General features: G+C 40.4%; 2 protein-coding genes across 4 annotated transcripts in view; both read left to right on the plus strand.

The window, feature by feature from the left end:
• LOC115410050 (wings apart-like protein homolog) overlaps positions 1-7,394 on the plus strand; it is a 60,621-nt gene extending 53,227 nt beyond the window's left edge. Inside the window, exon 20 of the mRNA XM_030121454.1 lies at positions 7,377-7,394. The gene's annotated coding sequence lies outside the window, so the exon portion shown is untranslated. The remainder of the gene's footprint in view (positions 1-7,376) is intronic.
• Positions 6,587-20,532, plus strand: LOC115410052 (neoverrucotoxin subunit alpha-like). 3 transcript variants are annotated; one of them, XM_030121459.1, is made up of 7 exons: positions 6,587-6,632; positions 6,718-6,784; positions 7,268-7,366; positions 12,093-12,245; positions 12,343-12,436; positions 16,961-18,445; positions 19,258-20,532. In XM_030121459.1, exons 5-7 carry the CDS (start codon positions 12,352-12,354, stop codon positions 19,782-19,784), a joined length of 2,097 nt encoding a protein of 698 aa, XP_029977319.1. In that variant the 5' UTR covers positions 6,587-6,632; positions 6,718-6,784; positions 7,268-7,366; positions 12,093-12,245; positions 12,343-12,351; the 3' UTR covers positions 19,785-20,532. The 3 variants fall into 3 exon arrangements, with proteins under 3 accessions (XP_029977319.1, XP_029977320.1, XP_029977318.1); XM_030121460.1 differs by having other exon boundaries at positions 6,609-6,632; positions 7,273-7,366; XM_030121458.1 differs by lacking the exons at positions 6,587-6,632; positions 6,718-6,784; positions 7,268-7,366 and adding an exon at positions 9,157-9,756.

Below are 20,532 nucleotides of genomic sequence, written 5' to 3' on the forward strand. Positions count from 1 at the left end.
CCTCCTCCTCTTCCTCCTCCTCCTCTTCCTCGTCCTCTTCCTCCTCCTCTTTCTCCTCCTCCTCCCTGACAATAAGGATGTGTTCAGAAACCCAAACACACTAACATTTGTGTAGAAGAAGAAACCACATCCTCTAAATGAACCCATAGAATCCATGTTCATCTGTGGACTTTAACCCTTTAATGACCCCTGTGTCATATATGATACAAACCCATCAAAGCCCTACAGTTACTTCTCTAATTGATAATTTAAGTTCTTTTCTGCTTTTGTCAGTCATTTTTAAATGTTTTTTTTATTTTATACTTGAATTATTCCATTACTTTTATGTAAATTTGTTTTATTTTGTACTATAATTTTGTAATCATTGTATCTATATTTCCTTATTTTGTACTATAAACCAGGTTAGGTGGGGGTGGGGGGGTCCTGGTTCCTGAACCCCGTTGTCATGGTGATCTGATGGGATGTGACTGTCGGCTGTAAACTGTGGTGCAGTTGTGTGTCTGCGGTTCCGTACACTCTAGGTCTTCGTGCGTATCGTGCGTTGGGTCGGCGTGGACGCCTCGTCTCGTCCACGTCGGCTCCTCGCTGTTCGCTCTGGTCCACCACGCCTCGTCCAATCACAGCCCAGGATTCAAACGAGCAGTGACACGTTCACGTCTGATTCAACAACAGAGGAAATTAGACGAGTTTTATTTTGGGTTCAACGCTCACTGTATGTGTGACTGGTTCTGTTTGGTCTGGTTCTATGTGACTGGTTCTGTTTGGTCTGGTTCTATGTGACTGGTTCTGTTTGGTCTGGTTCTATGTGTCTGGTTCTGTTTGGTCCGGTTCTGTTTGGTCTGGTTCTATGTGTCTGGTTCTGTTTGGTCTGGTTCTATGTGTCTGGTTCTGTTTGGTCTGGTTCTATGTATCGGGTTCTGTTTGGTCTGGTTCTATGTGTCTGGTTCTGTTTGGTCTGGTTCTATGTGGTCTGGTTCTATGTGTCTGGTTCTGTGTGGTGTGGTTCTGTTTGATCTGGTTCTGTTTGGTCTGGTTCTATGTGTCTGGTTCTGTTTGGTCTGGTTCTATGTGTCTGGTTCTGTTTGGTCTGGTTCTGTTTGGTCTGGTTCTATGTGTCGGGTTCTGTTTGGTCTGGTTCTGTTTGGTCTGGTTCTATGTATCTGGTTCTGTTTGGTCTGGTTCTATGTGGTCTGGTTCTATGTGTCTGGTTCTGTGTGGTCTGGTTCTGTTTAATCTGGTTCTGTTTGGTCTGGTTCTATGTGTCTGGTTCTGTTTGGTCTGGTTCTATGTGTCAGGTTCTGCTTGGTCCGGTTCTGTTTGGTCTGGTTCTATGTGTCAGGTTCTGTTTGGTCCGGTTCTGTTTGGTCTGGTTCTATGTGGTCTGGTTCTATGTGTCAGGTTCTATGTGTCTGGTTCTGTTTGGTCGGGTTCTGTTTGGTCTGGTTCTATGTGTCTGGTTCTGTTTGGTCCGGTTCTGTGTGGTCCGGTACTATGTGTTCTGTTTCTGTGTGTTCTGGTTCTGTTCTTTTACCTGTACAGTCCATATTGTTCTGTTCTTAGAACCTTCATTTCTCAGTGGGTTCTGTGATGTTCTACTGGATTAATCCTCTGTTCAGACTTTTATTTTCATGTTAAACTTTGCCCTTTCACCTGCTTTCTCCTGTTTCCTTTGGTCTTCTGCACCGGCGGACTCCCTCTCCCTCTCCCTCTCCCTCTCCCTCTCCCTCTCCCTCTCCCTCTCCGTCTCCGTCTCCGTCCTCGTTGGACTCCAGGACTCCGTCTCCACCTGAGCCTGAGGCTGATCCAGGACCAGGTCCACACTGACTAATGAACGGTGATGGTGTTGTCAGAGCTGATCAGAGGAAAGAGCAGGAGATGGAGGGGAGGAGGCTGGGTGGGGGGGGTGTGTGTTTGTGTGTTTGTGTGTGTGTGTGTGTGTGTGTGTGTGTGTGGGGGGGGGGGGGGGGTCTGAACAACTCCTTTATTTCACATCCATTTTTTCAGCTGGTGAGTTTTAGTCTCAGCAGGACGAGTGAAAACACACAAACATAGTAAAAACAGCAAAAACCCAACAAAACCTGGGAGCTCCAGCACTTAGACCGAGCCCAGACTTCAGCCATGAAACAGGAACTTCAAACCTGGGAGCTCCAGCATTTACAGTTTATTTCAGGGGGTAAACACTGTAAAAAGTCTATGTCTGGGGGTAAACACTGTAAAAAGTCTATGTCAGGAGGTACTCCACTGTAAAAAGTCTATGTCAGGGGGTACTCCACTGTAAAAAGTCTATGTCAGGAGGTACTCCACTGTAAAAAGTCTATGTCAGGAGGTACTCCACTGTAAAAAGTCTGTCAGGAGGTACTCCACTGTAAAAAGTCTGTCAGGAGGTACTCCACTGTAAAAAGTCTATGTCAGGAGGTACTCCACTGTAAAAAGTCTATATCAGGGGGTAACCACTTTAAAAAGTCTATGTCAGGAGGTACTCCACTGTAAAAAGTCTATGTCAGGGGGTACTCCACTGTAAAAAGTCTATGTCAGGAGGTACTCCACTGTAAAAAGTCTATTTCAGGGGGTAACCACTGTAAAAAGTCTATGTCAGGGGGTACTCCATTGTAAAAAGTCTATGTCAGGGGGTACTCCACTGTAAAAAGTCTATGTCAGGAGGTACTCCACTGTAAAAAGTCTATGTCAGGAGGTACTCCACTGTAGTACTCCACTGTAAAAAGTCTATGTCAGGAGGTACTCCACTGTTAAAAGTCTATATCAGGGGGTAACCACTTTAAAAAGTCTATGTCAGGAGGTACTCCACTGTAAAAAGTCTATGTCAGGGGGTACTCCACTGTAAAAAGTCTATGTCAGGAGGTACTCCACTGTAAAAAGTCTATTTCAGGGGGTAACCACTGTAAAAAGTCTATGTCAGGGGGTACTCCATTGTAAAAAGTCTATGTCAGGAGGTACTCCACTGTAAAAAGTCTATGTCAGGGGGTACTCCACTGTAAAAAGTCTATGTCAGGGGGTACTCCACTGTAAAAAGTCTATGTCAGGGGGTACTCCACTGTAAAAAGTCTATATCAGGAGGTGCTTCACTGTAAAAAGTCTGTTTCAGGGGAACTCCCCTGTAAAAAGTCTATATCAGGGGGTACTCCACACTGAAAAAAATTTGGAGTGTTATTTACTTAAGAAAACTTAGGAAAGTTTTTGCACTTACATATTGCAAGTAAATTCTACAGGGGCGATCGTCAAGTAAACTTTACTTGGGGGTATCAGTTTATTTTACTCTCAAACCTCAGGTAGTTTACTGTTGATTATTAATATGGTCATTGAATTTGACTCTCTCCTTCTTTGTAAGTTTTACTTAGACTCTGACTGCTTCAAACTGAAAAATCTCACCTAAAATCAATGGCTTTTTAAGGTAATTTCAAAATACTTTTGTAAACTTTACTTATAGACTATAAATAAGTAACATTTACACAACATTTTACATAGTTTTTCTGCAGTTTTAATTGCCTAAATTTATTCATAATATTTTGTTTATTGAAACAATGACTTTCAAAAAAAAGAGGCAACTGTTTTAATTTAACACTTTTATTTTTCAGAATCTTCAGTGCATCTTAAAAGACATGCAGAACATTTCTTCTTAAACAACAGTGTTTTGCCCTGAGTTACTAAACGTCTGTTTCTGTACCATAACCTACAAAAAGCAGAGCATCTTGACACTAAAAAGTGCGATATTTCACCCCTCCTTCTTTTAATGCCCACACTCACATCCGTGGCCCATTAAAAATGGTTTCACGATCAGCTGGCAACCTCGAGTTTAACTTTGAAAATGCTACCTTTATAACTACAACTACATACTATATACTACATACTGTATACTATATACTACATACTATATACTATGTATGACCATACACCAAAAACAACGCATCTTGCTTCTAAGACTTCCACAAAATGGCAGCAAAACATATTTGTGTTGTATCCAATAGCCAGATCTTACCAAATATACTTCCCAGGATGATTATTTGTACCAGGGTCCTTTCCATTACAGTATCATTAACTATAATAAAGTAAAAAGGATCTTTGTTCAACTCTTTTACTTTGCTGATTCTAGTACGAGAACGTGAATATGAAGCCGATAAGAGGAAGTAGGTCACAGAATAAAGAAGTGTGGGTGGGTGGTTACCATCAGCCGCCTCTGAACACTTAACGTTCATCTGTTAATCACTGACAGTGTGGACTGTGAGCAGCTGTAAATCTATAGAAATGCAGATATGTATTATAAAAGAAAAGTCAGGTGTTTATCATGTTGGTAAAGGTCAAGGTTCCTTTATTTATACCCGTAGGTAGATTTGTTTTGCAGTCTTGGCGATTGCCTTGGCATTACAACAACACTTACATTAAACATGCAAGACAGGCACTTGATCACGTTTACAGACAGGACAAAACATGCTCAGTGTTCCACCATTCATCTGTATAGCAGCATGGATAAGTAAAAAAATAAAATAAAATAAAATAAATAAGATCCAATAAATAAAAACAAGATGCAATAAAACACAATAAAAACCAGTAAAGATAAAATAGAAACAATCTGGGATAAAAACCAGATAAGAACATAAAATTAAAAATTTAAAAATTTGAAGTCACAATAATAATAAATAGAGCAAAGAAATGGAATAAATAACTAAATAAGTTAAAAGTGCAGTGTCACTGTTTCTTCTTGAGCTCAGTGACGGCGACAGGAACAGCTGTTTTTATAAACGCTGTGTCCTGAACCTGGGACTAAGAACCTGCGTCCAGAGGAAAGGAGCTGAACTTCACCTGGTAAAGGATGGAGTCATTGTTCAGAACTGACGGAACCATCAGAACCATCAGAACCATCCTCTGGACCTGTTTAGTGGACAGGGAGGAGGGGCCAGACTGGGACTGACCAATCAGGTGACTGGACCATCTGACTGTTTGATTCAGTGAGTTTCTCTGAAACTGAGGTCTGAGCGAACCACAGCACCAGACAAAAAGAGAAAACAGACTCAATAAAAGAACGATCAAACCCAGTTCAGATGTTGGGTCCATGTGGAAGTGTTCCAGTGTTCTAAGGCAGTGGAGGCGCTGATGGTCCTGTTCACACACATCTGCAGTTTTCACTAAAACTCAGATTTTCATCTATTATCGTCCCAAAGGTATTTGTCTGAGTGCACTTGCTCTATAGTCTGACCTTTAATTACAGTGACTCTGTGCCTGTCCTGCTGTTTTCTAAACTCGATGATCATATGTTTTGTTTCAGATCAGTTCAGGTGCAGGTGGGACTCCTCACACACTGGACCCAGTCATCAGTGACAGGACTGGACTGGTCTGCCCCTCTGTGAGCAGGCTGACAAGGACTGAGTCATCAGCATACTTAATGATGCTCCTGTTTTCACATTCACTCTGACACACATTTGTGTAGAGAATGTAGAAGAATGGAGACAGGAGCCAGGCTGGAGGAGAACCAGTGGAGGAGAACACTGGGTCTGACAGAAGCCCATTCATCTTCACTCTGTGGGACCTGTCTGTTCAAAAGTCTAAAGTCCAGCCCATCAGGTTTTTACTGATCCTAAACTGTTCTAAAAGCCTTTTAATTCAAATATGAGGCTGGATTGTGTTAAAAGTGGAGGAGAAGTCTATAAATAAAAGCCTTGCAGATGACCTTTGACCTCCACATGTTTAAAAATCCTGTTGAACAGAGTCAGTGTGGTGTCTTCCACTCCTCTGTTGGGCCTGGATGTGAACTGCACTGGATCCAACTCATGTTCAGTCTCCTTTAAAATCACAGACGTTCATGACTACTGAGGTCAGAGCGACAGGCCTGAAGTCATTTAAAGTTTTTGGACGGCTGGACTTAGGGACAGGGACCACCACAGCATCCTTCCAGAGAGTGGGCACATGCTGTGTCTGTGAGGACTGATTAAAAATAAACTGAAATACAGGACTGAGTTCATCAGCACAGGATTTAATCAGACCACCTCTGCTGCTGTCAGGACCCTGGCTCTGGTTCTTCTTCACAGAACTGAAGGCCTTCCTGACATCGTTCAGTTCAGTGGTAAAGTGCAGCGTGTCCTTCAGGTCCTGTTTCAGCTCTAAGATGTCTTTACTAAAATCAAAAGAATTAAAACGAACATAAAAACTGTTAAGAGCATTTGCAAAATCTGTCTGAATTAAAACTGTCTAAAATGGTCTGTCTGCTGCTCTGGGGTTTGAAGGCCTGCCATGGTTTTCATACATGACCATGCAGGTCACTGGAAACTGAACACAAACACACAATTTACCAGAAGTTACTCAGCTTCATGAAATAAGATATACACACTCATAAGACTTCATCAAAATACCACAAAATATCATTATTATGTGTACCAACTGTACATGTGCATGCTTTATGTATCCCAGGTGTCCTCACCAATTTTGAAATTATTTATTATTATCTAAATTCCAAAGTGAATGAAACTTGCAACTGGAAGGAACTTTAAATATTGTCACTGTGATTGTGTTTATCTGTTTTACTTGTTGTGTGCCTGCACTTACCTGTGAAACCGGAAACAGTCACAGTATCACAAGATTAAAGCTCCAATCAGAGCAGGGCTGAACATGGACAAATAGAGCTGGTAAATACCCTCCTGTTTAAACACTGATCTGCGCCACATTTATATTCTTGGACAGTTCGATGTATAGATGTGTTTTCCGCTTCAGTTACAGAGGTCTGTGGAGGACGAGTGAAAGGGAGAAGAGAGGAGAAGTGAACTGAACTCCTGAGTTGGTCAGCTGTATTGCAGTTGTCGTTAGCCTAATGCTATTGTTCTTTGGATTTCACAGTGAACTGCTCTGATTGCTGCTACTATGTATTATCTAACATGTGTATATGTCTGGAAAATGCGCGGACTTGGTGTATTTAACTGAGCCGTGCTTGCTAGTTAGCAGACGCTAATTAGTGGTCACTAGTTAGCGCTAGCTGCTAGCATTAGCATACTAAACCGGAAGTGCTATCCGCTAAACCGGAAGTGGAGTCCGTAATCGACAAAACCTGTTTAATGTTTACTATGGACAAAAGTGACCATGCATTGGAAATATTATTTAAGTTTTGTGTATTTGAAGTGAAATTATGCACTTTTGATAACTTTGGATAAGGAATTTGATGTCAAAACTGGATACAGCTGTAGATTTATGATTTATTTGAATGTGTTTGGTTTGATTAACCTTATCAAAGAATGAATGTAATTAAAGTCGGCCTTGTGTTATTCAGGACAGGTTTTTTCCTGTGACTGGAAACCCAGATGGCGAGCTAGAAGCAAAAAGAAGAACCTGGATCTGCTGAACTGAACTGATCTGAGCCACCAGTATAGTAGGCATACACACACACACACACACTGCCCAGCCCAGTGGAGTCTATGCACAGCTCCACTACTTCCTGAACTTCAGGTGAGTCCTTTATTTCCTGTCTTTCATTATTGGACACACTGATTAATCCAGGTGTGTCTGCTACTTCTTGTCGTGACTACTGATTAATTAGGCACACCTGGATTAATCAGTGTGTCCAATAATGAAAGACAGGAAGTAAAGAACTCACCTGAAGTTCAGGAAGTAGTGGGGCTGTGCACAGAGTCTATTCTCTTATTTAATTTTGGACTCTTGACTTTTTTTTTTTTTCTGACTACAACGGACTACTTTTTTTCTGGATTTTTGGACTTCTGACTTTGTTTTTTTTTTCTTCTTTATTGAATTGGAACTGATTGTAAACCTGTGTGAAAATTATTTCATGTGGAAGAACAGAAAAAAGATCCCTCAGATTGAAACTCTGTAAGGTACACCCAAATTAAGAATTATAAATGATTGTTTTTTTCCAAACAGAAGAACATCATAGTAATAGAAGTGGTTGATCAAACCTTTGTTTTGCATATATTGTAAATATTTCTTTTGTCGATATATGGTACCACTTTGACTTGCAACTCATGTCTCCTGGTTTTCATTGCATTCTGTGCATCAGTTTAATTATTTCCTCGCACTAGCCGATCCTGGAAATCTTCTGAATTCTCTTAACATTTATTGCTAAACTAGCCTATAGCAAAGCCACCTGGTAATGCTAATCATTCAACGCTCATTATAAAGCACTTGCTACATTTAACATTAAATATAACTATTATGTGTACCAACTGTACATGTGCATGCTTTAATATTATAAATATCATTATTATTTAAAGTCAGCTTTAAGGGGAACAGAAGCATTTCAATCAGATGTTTGGAAAAAAAAATGTTTTAATTCAATCTTAAATAAATACATTTGACAAAACAAGAGACACAGAATTAAAATAATGAATTAATGTCAATGGAAATAAACAGTATTATAAATATACATTTTGTGTAATTTTGCTGATCTCAACTAGTTCCTAAGTGCTTTTATTGGCATTGTATTTATTTAATAATACAGTAATAGTTAAACAGTAATAGTTTTTATGTATTTTCATTGAATCTGTTTTTACTGTGTTCTTATTCTTTTTTTGTTGTTGTGTTTAAAGCACTTTGATCCAAAGTACTATATAAATATGTATCATCATCATTATTATTATTATTATTATTATTATTATTATAACTAATTCTGAAACTGGCTTTTCCATCCGTCCTTAAGGACAGTGAACTACACATGGGACATACTGATGAATAAATATGATGACTATGACTCCATTGTATCTATGAATGAAGGACAAACTGCACAAAAATGCAGTTGTATTTATGGATTAGTGTGTGATCACCTGTATTTATGACATTTTTGAAGTCTTTCATTCTTAGACAATAACATATGGCTATTATATTATTCCAGGGGAGTCAGTCCATCCAAATAATGACCATAATCAGATTGTTTATTCCTCTGTACACAGACGTTTACTTTTATTTGTATATATACTACTACTACTGGGGCTCCTGCGATGGGGCGGGTGTCCCGTCCCGGGGCGTTGAGCCGACCAGGTGAACCAGTGTTTTCCATGGCTGGCGGTCTTGCTCCGGCTGCTCTGCGTCCTCCATGCTAACTCCATGTTGTTGGAGGTGGCCCGCAATGACGTGGAGCCATCGGGTGCGGGGCTCGCCTCGTGGTCGTTTCCAGTCTGCGGCCTTTGGGTCAAACTGAAGGACGGCTCTTGTTGGATGGTCAGGAGGGAGGCGGAGGACACAACTGAACCAGCGGGGGCGACGTTGCGCGGCCAGGCTGGATGCTTTGGGCTGGCGTGTGTGGGCTCCAAGCACCTGATTGGAAACCCGCTGGGGTCACCTGATGTTTTCAATAGTTCTCAGAGCCCTGCTATCAAAGCCATCTGTTCTGGCAGCCAGAGTCTGGTTTAAGGGCCATGTTTCTGAGCCATAGAGCAGGATGGAGAGGACGGCAGAGTTGTAGATCCGGAGCTTCGTCCTGCATGAGATGGTCTGGTGCCGCCACAGTGGTTTCCAGAGAGACTGCAGAGCTGATGCTGCCAGGGCTCTTCTGTGGGTAATCTCTGGTTTTAGGTCCCCGTCGTCTGTCACCATGGACCCAAGATACACCAAGCTCTTGACAGGCTCTACTGTATCAGGACCAAGCTGCAAGGGAGGTGGATCCGGCCCACCACCGACATGCATGAACTTGGTTTTTGTCCAGTTCACTTGGAGGCCAAGCTTCTCTGCCTCTTCACTGTATATGTCCAGAACATCTGTCAGCTGACTGTAGGATGTGCTGAGCAGGATAGTGTCATCAGCGTACTCCAGGTCAGTCAGTCAGTTGTATATATATATATATATATATATATATATATATATATATATATATATATGATGTACATATAATAATGTGTGGATATTTTGTCTTGTTTTTTTTTTTTTTTTTTATCCGAGAACAACATGTCTAACTTTATTTTTGTGGACACATAATGATGATAAAACTTCTCTAATCTTGAAGACGTTACCAGTTAAGGGCGGGGCCACATTCAGTCAAATATGATCTGAGGTGGGCCGGACCATTAACGAAAAATATAATAATATATAAATAATGTCAACTTTCCCCCACGTTTTACGGTGAAAAAAGTAAAATTACACTATTGTGACACGTAGCACCATAATCTCAAAAAACCATTACAACATTAGTTAAGTGAAATTATTGTCCCAGATTTCTTTATCTTTATACACCGGGTAACTGACTTTGTTGTATTCTGGGCTAAGTCTACGTGCTTACAAAGTACATGACCACCGGTGTCTCTTTATCTGCTCAGATACCCCGACAAAACTTTGGGGCCCCGCCAAGGCAGGACTGCCGAAGCGATGGGGGTTAACTTAAAAGGAAATTGACTTACCGATCAAAGTTGTCGATGGAAAAACACAATAGGAGAATGAGGAAAAAATCCACCAGGAGGCAAGGTTAAAATTGAAAAAAGGTCAGTCCAGAATCTGGTTTATTGAAAACAGCAATGGTTTACAAAAAATCAAAAAACTTGAGAGTGGTCAGAGAAGGCAGTTGAACACTAGTATCTCCAAACAAACACACTATCTGTCTAACACATAAGAAGCTTCTTCAGTACATTTTATACTCTTTAGTGACTTGTAGAAGACTTCCCATTGTTTAGTTATTCCCATATTTGGTTACATATATCCCATATAAACATATGATTGGTTAAAGCACTTGCTGCAGAGTAAAATACGTCAAAAAACACGTCACAGACGTACGTCAGTGACGTGCAACATCTAATTCTAGGAAAAGCACATTTGAAGAGTTCATCTTGGGTTAGCATCCGCTACAGACATCTGAAAATCTGTCAAAACAGCATTTTGTACATTTAATAAAGGTCAGACATGGGTTCAGCGTTTGCATAAGGAGTTCTAATTTAGATAACATAACCACAACGTGCGTCAAAATTACGCCTTGGTCTATGTCTTGTGCAGTTAAGGTGACCCCCCGCAACCACAATCAGATTATGTTCGGCTCACCCTAACCACCAAACCCATCCCGCCTTGCAGAACAAACAATTTTTACAAGACAGTTCGAGTTCAGGTTCAAGTTATCGATTCTTTTATCACTTATTCAGCAGAAATTAAAGGCATATGGAAAGTACCTGGCACTAACTCAGGTCAGACACCCTTTAAGCAAACAACACCTATTAAGCAAACATCTTAAAGCATTTCATTTCTTCTTATATATATCTTTTTTTTTTCATATCCTTTCACCTTGTTTTTTATATTGAGGTCAGCAGCGATAAGATAACGTTATAAGGAGTACACATTTGCTAATGCACACTGCATGGCCCAGGGCAATCACACGTTCACCTTTCATCTAACGTAAGCTACGTTCCACACTATGAAAATGTTTACATCTACAAACTCTCCTTTAAAACTGACATATTCCACAAACAGAACACTATGATCTCAAATCAAATACGATCATAAGAATAACCGATAAATAATGACGAATACCAATTCTGGTTTTGGTTCAATGTGAAAAAAGTAAAATGATCTTTGGAAAATATTTACATTTTTTATTTTGTTTCTGTTTTTATATTTTAACTTGTTTTATTTATCTATTTTTATTTGATTTTAATGTTTTAAAGTGCATTATAAATAAACTTGGGTTGGATTTACAAACTATCCTTTCACAATAAAATGTGAATAACCTGAACAAACATGAACAACATGAAATATTTTAATATAAATCAGTGTAATTGTCCCAATATTCTGCCTGTTTTTAAATGTTGTGTGTATTTGAAGATCCACTGTTAATAATAAACTCACATGTATTATTATTAAAGTTACACAGGTTCAACATGATGTTCCAGGTTACAATTGGACTTTTTTCACAATAAAAGAAGCAGAATTTGGATTATTATGTTGTTATTTGACTGGTTCGGACCCACTGTAGATCCTACTGAACTGTGTTCCTGCCTCTTTCATTAAACTGGTCGAACTGATCTGGTTCTGGGCCAGGGTTGTGTCAGTGTTTATCTCTGATCCCAGTAAAAGATTAACCTCCCAGGTTTAATATTACATGACATGAGGTGATGGATTGAACCTTTTTATGGAGCCTGTCGGTGCTGACCCGTTCTGTTCCATCCAAACAGTTCCTGGAAACTTTGCAGATGTTCCAGTTGTATGTTGGTGGGCGGAGTCAGACGCTTCCTGTTATAAATAGGTGCGTTTCATCTGCGTTGGCGTCTCACTGTTCTCCAGAAGGACTCCCTGAAGAACCCACTGACTAAACACACCTGCACCAGGTGAGAACAGCAGCGACAGAGAACACTGACTCTGACAGGATTATTGAGGGCGTGTCCATGTTTGGAACCCTGTGTTTGACTGTGTTCTTTCAAACAGGCTGTAGACATGGACCAGATGGAAGTGGCCGCCCTGGGTCGACCTTTCACCCTCGGGATGTTTTATGATGCGAGGTCGGATAAGCTCATCCCAGGTCAGTCTGAACATGTTTAACCCTTTAAGCCCTGAGTACTGACTGCAGGTAAAGGTTCACATCTGAACCCTTTAAGCCCTGAGTACTGACTGCAGGTAAAGGTTCACATCTGAACCCTTTAAGCCCTGAGTACTGACTGCAGGTAAAGGTTCACATCTGAACCCTTTAAGCCCTGAGTACTGACTGCAGGTAAAGGTTCACATCTGAACCCTTTAACCTCTGAGTACTGACTGCAGGTAAAGGTTCACATCTGAACCCTTTAACCCCTGAGTACTGACTGCAGGTAAAGGTTCACATCTGAACCCTTTAACCTCTGAGTACTGATTCAAAACAGGTGGAAGAACAGAAACAGACAAACAGATGAACTGAAGTTGGACAGGTTTGGACTAAATAAGGCACTAGAATGAACATCAATAACAGATTTAGGATGTTGAACATCAACTGGAACTGGAACAAACTGAACAACAACAAGGATCTGAATTTGGTCCCAGTAGGTTTAGTTTGGGTTCTGTTTTTCTAAAACAGTCCAGCTGTTTTTGACACCTGTCGAAGCCAATGACGGAAGAATTTATGTTATCTATAGGTTATTACGTTATTGACCTTGTATAAAAATTCTGTGCAAATGTAATAACTGAGCCAATACCATAATAATATATGAATATAACTGCATTTAACTGTCATTGATTAGATAGAACTGTGATAAAATCCCCCTCTCTCTCTCTCTCCCTCCCTCTATCTTTCTCGCTCTCTCTACCTCTCCCCCTCTCTTTCTCTCTCTTTCTCTCCTCTCTCTCCCTCTCTCTCTCTTTCTCTCCCCCTCTCTCCCTCTCTCTCCCCCTTTCTCTCTTTCTCTCTCTCCCTCTCTATCTGTCTCCCTTTCTCTCCCTCTCTCTCTCCCTCTCTCTGTCTCCCTCTCTCCCTCTTTCTCTCTCTCTCTGTCTCTCCCTCTCTCTGTCTCCCTCTTTCTCTCTCTCTCTGTCTCTCCCTCTCTCTGTCTCTATCTGTCTCTCTCTCTCCCCCTCTTTCTCTCTCCCTGTCTCTCTTTCTCTCCCCTCTCTCTCTCTCTCTCCCTCTCTCTCTCTCTCTCTCCTTCTTTCTCTCTCTCTCCCTCTCTCTGTCTCTCTCTGTCTCTCTCTCTGTCTCTTTCTCCCTCTTTCTCTCTCCCTCTCTCTGTCTCTCTCTCCCTCTTTCTCTCCCTCTCTCCCCCTCTCTCTCCCTCTTTCTGTCTCTCTCTCCCTCTCTCTCTCTCTCGCTCTCCCTCTCTCTCTCCCTCCCTCTCTCTCCCTCTCTCTGTCTCCCTCTCTCTCTCTCCCTCTCTCTCTCTCTCCCCATGTATTTGTCTATTTAAATTGGTCAGTTTTTAGTGACAGTCCGTAAACAAATGGAAGTTATTAGCAGTGGTACCATGGCCACACCCCCTGGTCATCAGTCCTCATGGTCCAGTTGAATGTGGGTGTTCGTGTGAAACTGGACCTAAAAACAGACAGAGCAGATAAACATTCAAACCAGATGGACACGAATGTTCTGAAGCAGGTTTGGAAGCACTTTGGGTCTATTTAAAAAATAAATATTCACTGAGTTAAAAGAAAGTATTTTTCAGATAAAATACCTTTTTATTTGACGTGCACATACAAAAATCCATGTCACCTGATAAAAAGGACACGAAAATTGCGCACTATTTTCTGAAAATCTTTTTATGTTCTTACATGTACATTTTGAGATTGGAAGTAAATATTTAAGGCAGAGTGTTTCATTAAAATTACCGCTGTTTAAACATTACTCGTGATTTACATGTGTTTAAATGGGCAGGTTCCGCATGTAACGCGAATGGACACGATGGGTTCCACAAGAAACCTAGAATGAGACTGAGATGGCTGACAAACCCACATGTGTGGATTAGAAAAACCACTAGGACCGACACATTGAACACAGTGTCTTTTTTTAGAGTCTATAGAAGAGCATTTACACATGTTTTCAGATCAAAAATGACACCTAGGTAGCTTTTCATGTCCCAATTTGGGTCCCAATATTTTATTAAAAATTAATTAATTTTGGGATTTTTGTGCATTTCTCTGAGGTCATCATTAGGCCCATCCTGGGGGAAACATTTACCATTTAAACATTTACCTTTTATTATTGGGTCTAAAAAGATGGAAAAGTGACAGATACCAAAATAAACCCAGTTTCATAGAAGCACCCATATCTAAATTTTTTGCACTACATGAACCAAATTATGCAATTTAAACATTTATATAGTTAACTTGAAAAATAAAAAACACTGAATGCTGCTTGATGATATGTAAATGCGATAAAATTACAATTGACTGATTTAGTTTCATGACCTCATATACCTGCTGTATCAAATTTGGTACGCCTTTTTCAACACAGCTTTACTAAAACATAGATTATGAAATATGAAGTAATTTCACATTGTATCAACCCAGTAACTCTTCTACTGATGTTTCAGTAAAAAAAATGTTTTCTGAACTTCACCTTTTCAAAATTGTCAAAGTTCTTCAAAAACCACCTGTGCCTCCTTCCTCATTAATGTCAGTCTTGTAGTTTCACTAAAGGCATCTGGTCAATGAACTCCTCCCCCTGGTGGAATATCTGTGTATTGCATGGATCTAATTGTATACATCAGGTTTTTCAAGAAAAAAAAACTATCACACAGATCATGTAGAGGGGTTCAAAACTCATGTGTCAGATATAATACGTTTGGTGTTATAGGGTTAAGGGTTTTTGGATTTCCCATCATTGACCAGTAGATGGCAGTGGTGTGACACTGACTTTCTTCAGTCGTCCAAACTTCTCTCTTCTTTTCTAGGACACATGTTCAAAGGTAATCAGAGATCAGTTTTCTTTGGTGAACAGTTCATGTTGTTGAAATTCTTGCATATACCCCGAACAGTCTGATATATTTAGTACCAGAGGATAGAACATGATTAGAGTGTTTTCAAAGTGAACTGACTAGATCTAGCTAACTGTTGGCTAGTGATTAGCATTATGAACTATTACAGCTGGATCATATCAGGGGTAGAAACATTTTTAAGGGTTTGTCCCATATTTGATCGATTCAGTTTATCCATTCTGTTCCACAAAATTTACCAAAAGTCATCAACTAAAACGAACACACACACACACGTACGTATGCAAACACGCATGTGCACACACACACACACGTACATACGCATACATACACACATACACACACACACACACACACACACGCATATACGCATACATGCACATACACACACATACACATACACACACATACACACACACATATATAAACACACACACACACATACGTATGCATACACACATGCGCACACACACACACACACACGCACTTACGCATACACACGTACACACATGTAACGTAATAACCTACAGATAACATTTATGTTATCTGTAGGTTATGTTATCACAAATGCTATTACATTATCTGTTCAGGACTTTTATTACGTTACTGGCCTATTATATTTTAAAAATGGCAAATTTATTATGTTATTAGCTTCTACAACACCTGTTTGACTCCATAAAGCAGTTCCACAGTCCAAGAAAAAGAATCAAATAAGCAAAATAATGAACAAAAACAGCCAAAGTGATCAATGAAAGGAAAAAAAATGAATAATAAACCAACAAAATAAGAAGTAAAAGGAACAAAAATAAGACACAAACGGAACAAAATTCAGGAAAAAATAACAAAATAAAAAACAAAATATAAAAAATAAGCAACTAAATGAACAAAAATGAACAAAATATTTACAAAATAATAAAATAAAATGAAAAAATATGCAATAATTGAACAAATATGAGGTAAAATGAAAAAATAGCAACAAGGATTTGTATTTGTCCCAGTAGTTTTAGTTTTCAGTTTTTTTAATGAATAAAATATGTATAAAATAATAAGTAACATGACAAAATATGTGAAAAAAAAATACCTATAGTAAAGAAGAAAAAAAAGAATAAAATAAGCAACTACTATTGTAATTTGGTTCCAGTAGTTTTTTTTTTAGTTTTTGTTCTTTTTTCCTAAATCCATCCAGCTGCGTTTTGACACCTGTTGAACTCCATAAACCAGTTCCATGGTCAAAACTCAGTAAAAACAGTTTAAAAAAAAAAAAAAAAAAAAAGAAAATCATCACAACACTGGAAACAACAGGAAAAACAAAAAACACAAGGAAAAGGGAGAAGAAAAAAAAAAAAAACAGAAGCCCAAACCATCTCTTTTTATACTGAGTCACTGCTGTGTTTGACCCCCCCATTCCACAGGGGGTGGGGCTTGAACTGAGCATGCTCAGATGTCTATGGAAAGAACCAGGTCTATTCTATCAGTACAATTGGAAATCTTTCATTTGTGGATGCAGATAATGTAAACAATGTTTTGAGGAAAAAGCTCAGTTTTTTGATTAAAGTAGTAAATGAATGTAAATGAACCTGGATATTTTCTGAAGAAAACCACAGCAGATGGAAGTTGGACTTGTACTGAGACGTTGTGTCTCCTGTTTCCTTCAGGACTGACGCTGTGGGACAAACAAACTCTCAAAGACTTCACGACTCACAAATCCCAGAAAAGCAGCAGCTATAAAGTCATGACCTCTGACACCATCGACTCTAAATCTTCTCTCCTGGACGTTCAAGCCGGTCTGAAGGCCAGTTTCTTGGGTGGTTTGATCGAAGTTGGAGGTTCTGCCAAGTTTCTGAACGACCACAAGCAATCCAAGAAGCAGAGCCGAGTTACCCTTCAGTACCACGCCACCACCCACTTCGAGCAGCTGACCATGACCCGCGACGAAGCCACGAGCAAACTGGAAGAAGGATCCACCGAAGAAGGTTCTGCGACTCATGTGGTCACCGGCATCCTGTACGGCGCCAACGCCTTCTTTGTGTTCGACAGCCAAAACTTAAACACCAGCAGCATTCAGGAAGTCGAGGTCGGCATGAAAGCAATGGTGAACTTGATCCCATCCTTCAGCATTGGAGGACACGTCAGTATGAACCTGAACGAAAACGAACAAGCTCTGGCCAAAAACATGTCCTGCAAGTTCTACGGTGACTTCATTCTTGAGACCAACCCTGCGACCTTTGAAGATGCAGTGAAGACCTATGTGGAGCTGCCCAAGCTGTTGAAAGACGACGGGTCCGACTCTGTCCCCCTGAAGGTCTGGCTGACGCCACTGGACAAGTTCAACCGAAAAGCTGTCGAGCTGAGGGGTGAGATCAGCTCCGGGCTCCTGTGGAAAGCCGAAAACACTCTGGAGAGTCTGAGGGAAATCAGAATGAGGTGCAACGACTCCATGGCGGAGAAAGTGGTCGGGAAACTCCCACAACTTGAGAAAAATTTGAGCGGTTTCCAAAAACTTTGCCGTGAGTACACCATGAGCATTCAAGGCACCATGGAGAAGAAGTTTCCCGCCATCCGAGAAGGTCTAGAAGACGCTGCCGCAATGGAAAAACTGTTGGACGACAGAGAAAAGTCCCCATTCAGCAACGAAAACTTAAGGAAGTGGATGGAAAATAAAGAGCACGAAGTCACCGTCATTCAGTCGTGCGTGGATATCATCAACGGACCCAACGTGAAGATCGCCGCCAATCACCTGGAGTTGGAACGAGAGGCCGTGGCTGCAGGTGTGGTCCACGCCCTGTGCTTCGTCTTCACCTCAGTCCAACAGGACGACCCCTACCTCCACACCATGGCCGACAACCTCAAATGTCACGATGCGGATTCGGTTGAAACCGGTCCGCTGTCACAGAACCAGTGGTACTCGTCCCAGGAAGTGAGGAGCGCGATCAGGACAAAAGCCAAAGAGTTCGCAGATCTGGCGAGAAACCTGCGATCCAAAAGCAGAGTCAAGGTCCTGATCACCGTCGTAGAGAACCCCAAATACAAAGGAGCCACCGTCTACCACTACAAAGAAGGAAACCTGGTCAACGAGGACTTCACCAGACCGGATCCACCCAAGGTGGAGACGGTCACCGACAGAAACGACTTCAGCTGGTGTAAGTGACGGACGACTGAACGATGAATGAGAACCACGGGAATGAGTTTATATTGAGCGTAAAAATCTGAGTCAGATCATTATGACAATCAGATGTGATGTGTTTACAGGCACTTCAGAAATAGGATCATCCATAAACCCTGGTGTAGACTTCTTGGTAGTTCTTCTGGGTTCAACTGGACTAGTTTAGTTCTTTTGAAAACATTTCATCGAAACATTTTCCAAAGATCTAAACTAGTCCAGCTGAACCCAGAAGAACAATGACCTGGACAAACGAGAACCTACAGACACCTGGTTTAGATGTTTCAGTCTGTTATTATATTAATGTAATCAGATTACTGCTGTTATCTGATTATATGGATCAGATTAGACTGTTTACATGATCAATAATAATCCGATAATTCCACAAATCAGAGTTCGTATGTACGTAGTGACATAGAATCAAACTTCCTGTTATTGTCTTCAGCTCATGTTGTTTTGGTTTGTTCATTTTTTTTCATTATTGTACGACATTTTTGTTCCGTTTTGGTTTTTTTTTCTCATTTTATTCAAATTTTGATCAGTTTTGCTCATTTTATTCATTAATTTATTCAATTTTTCTTTGGTTTTCATTATTTCATTACTTTATTCACCTTTCGTTTGGTTTTGCTCATTTTATTCATTATTTCATTCCATTTTTTTGTTTTTTTTGTTTCTTTTGTCATTTTTTCTCGGGTTAGTTCAGTTTTTTGGATGTAAATGGGGTCAGGGTGCTGTTGGGGGTCAGAGGTCACAGTTGTGGACACTGATAACAGGTTGTTGTTTCTCCATCAGATTTCTGTGATCTCACCCTGGACCCAAACTCAGCTAATGAGTGTCTCCATCTGTCCAATGGAAACAAGACAGCGACTAATGGAAGCAAGAATTCGTATCCTCAACACCCCGACAGGTTTACACTATTCCAACAGGTCATGTGCAGGGAGGAGCTTAGCGGGCGCCATTACTGGGAGGTGGACTGGAGCAACACCGGCAATGACTGCACCTGTGCCGGTGTGATGTATAAAAGCATGAGTAGAAGTGACAACCTCGGCTACAATCCCATGTCCTGGTGCTTCTACTGCACGTATGGGTCGTACAGTTACTGTCACATTGAAGCGCAGAAACTGTCCGTTCCTTCTGGTGATATCAGTCGCATCGGTGTGTTCCTGGATTGGCCTGCAGGGAGGCTGTCCTTCTACAAAGTGTACTACAACACCCTCACCCACCTCCACACCTTCCACGACACCTTCACTGAGCCTCTGTTCGCTGCCTTCAGGATTATCAGAGAATCCAGCTACATCACCCTCTGCCCTTTGAACTAAACGTACACTTTCATTTGGTGTTTTTTTCGCTGCAGAAAAGCATCAAAGAAGTGGGCGTGGTTAAAACGGCTGGAGTTTAGACCGGCGCTGATTCAGATTTAGATGGTTTTCAGCTCATCTGATGATCAGACATGAGCTCATGGAGAGGCGCCACCTTCGTCATCATCTTCATAACCATCTTTATATTCATCTTCATAACCATCTTTATATTCATCTTCATAACCATCTTTATATTCATCTTTATAACCGTCTTTATATTCATCTTCATAACCATCTTTATATTCATCTTTATAACCGTCTTCCTCACCATCTTTGTAATCTTTGTCTTCAATGATAATTTCTTCAAACATCTTCTTCTCCAAAAATACTTTTACTGTTTATCATGGTAACTGGTAAAACTTTCAACATGTAAATACAAAAACCTCCCTGTTTTCTACAACTTTGCTTGTATGTTATCCAGGAGTCTGTCCTCCGAAAAAAAAGCATTTCTCTATGATGTTTTATGAAGTCTCTGCTTAAACCTTGTTTGGTGTGTAGTGATGGATGTGTTCATCAGTCTGTCTGTCATTGTATATTCTAAGTGATCAATGAATGATCAACAGGGAGGAGATGGAATGGCAAGTGACATATATTCCATATAACTTTACATATATTCCATATAACTTTACACATATTCCATATAACTTTACATACACTGGTCTACAAGGAAAATACTTCCAGAATAAAAGTAATGAAATTTTACCACATG

This window comes from Sphaeramia orbicularis, chromosome 19, assembly GCF_902148855.1.
Source record: "Sphaeramia orbicularis chromosome 19, fSphaOr1.1, whole genome shotgun sequence".
Lineage (NCBI taxonomy): Eukaryota > Metazoa > Chordata > Actinopteri > Kurtiformes > Apogonidae > Sphaeramia > Sphaeramia orbicularis.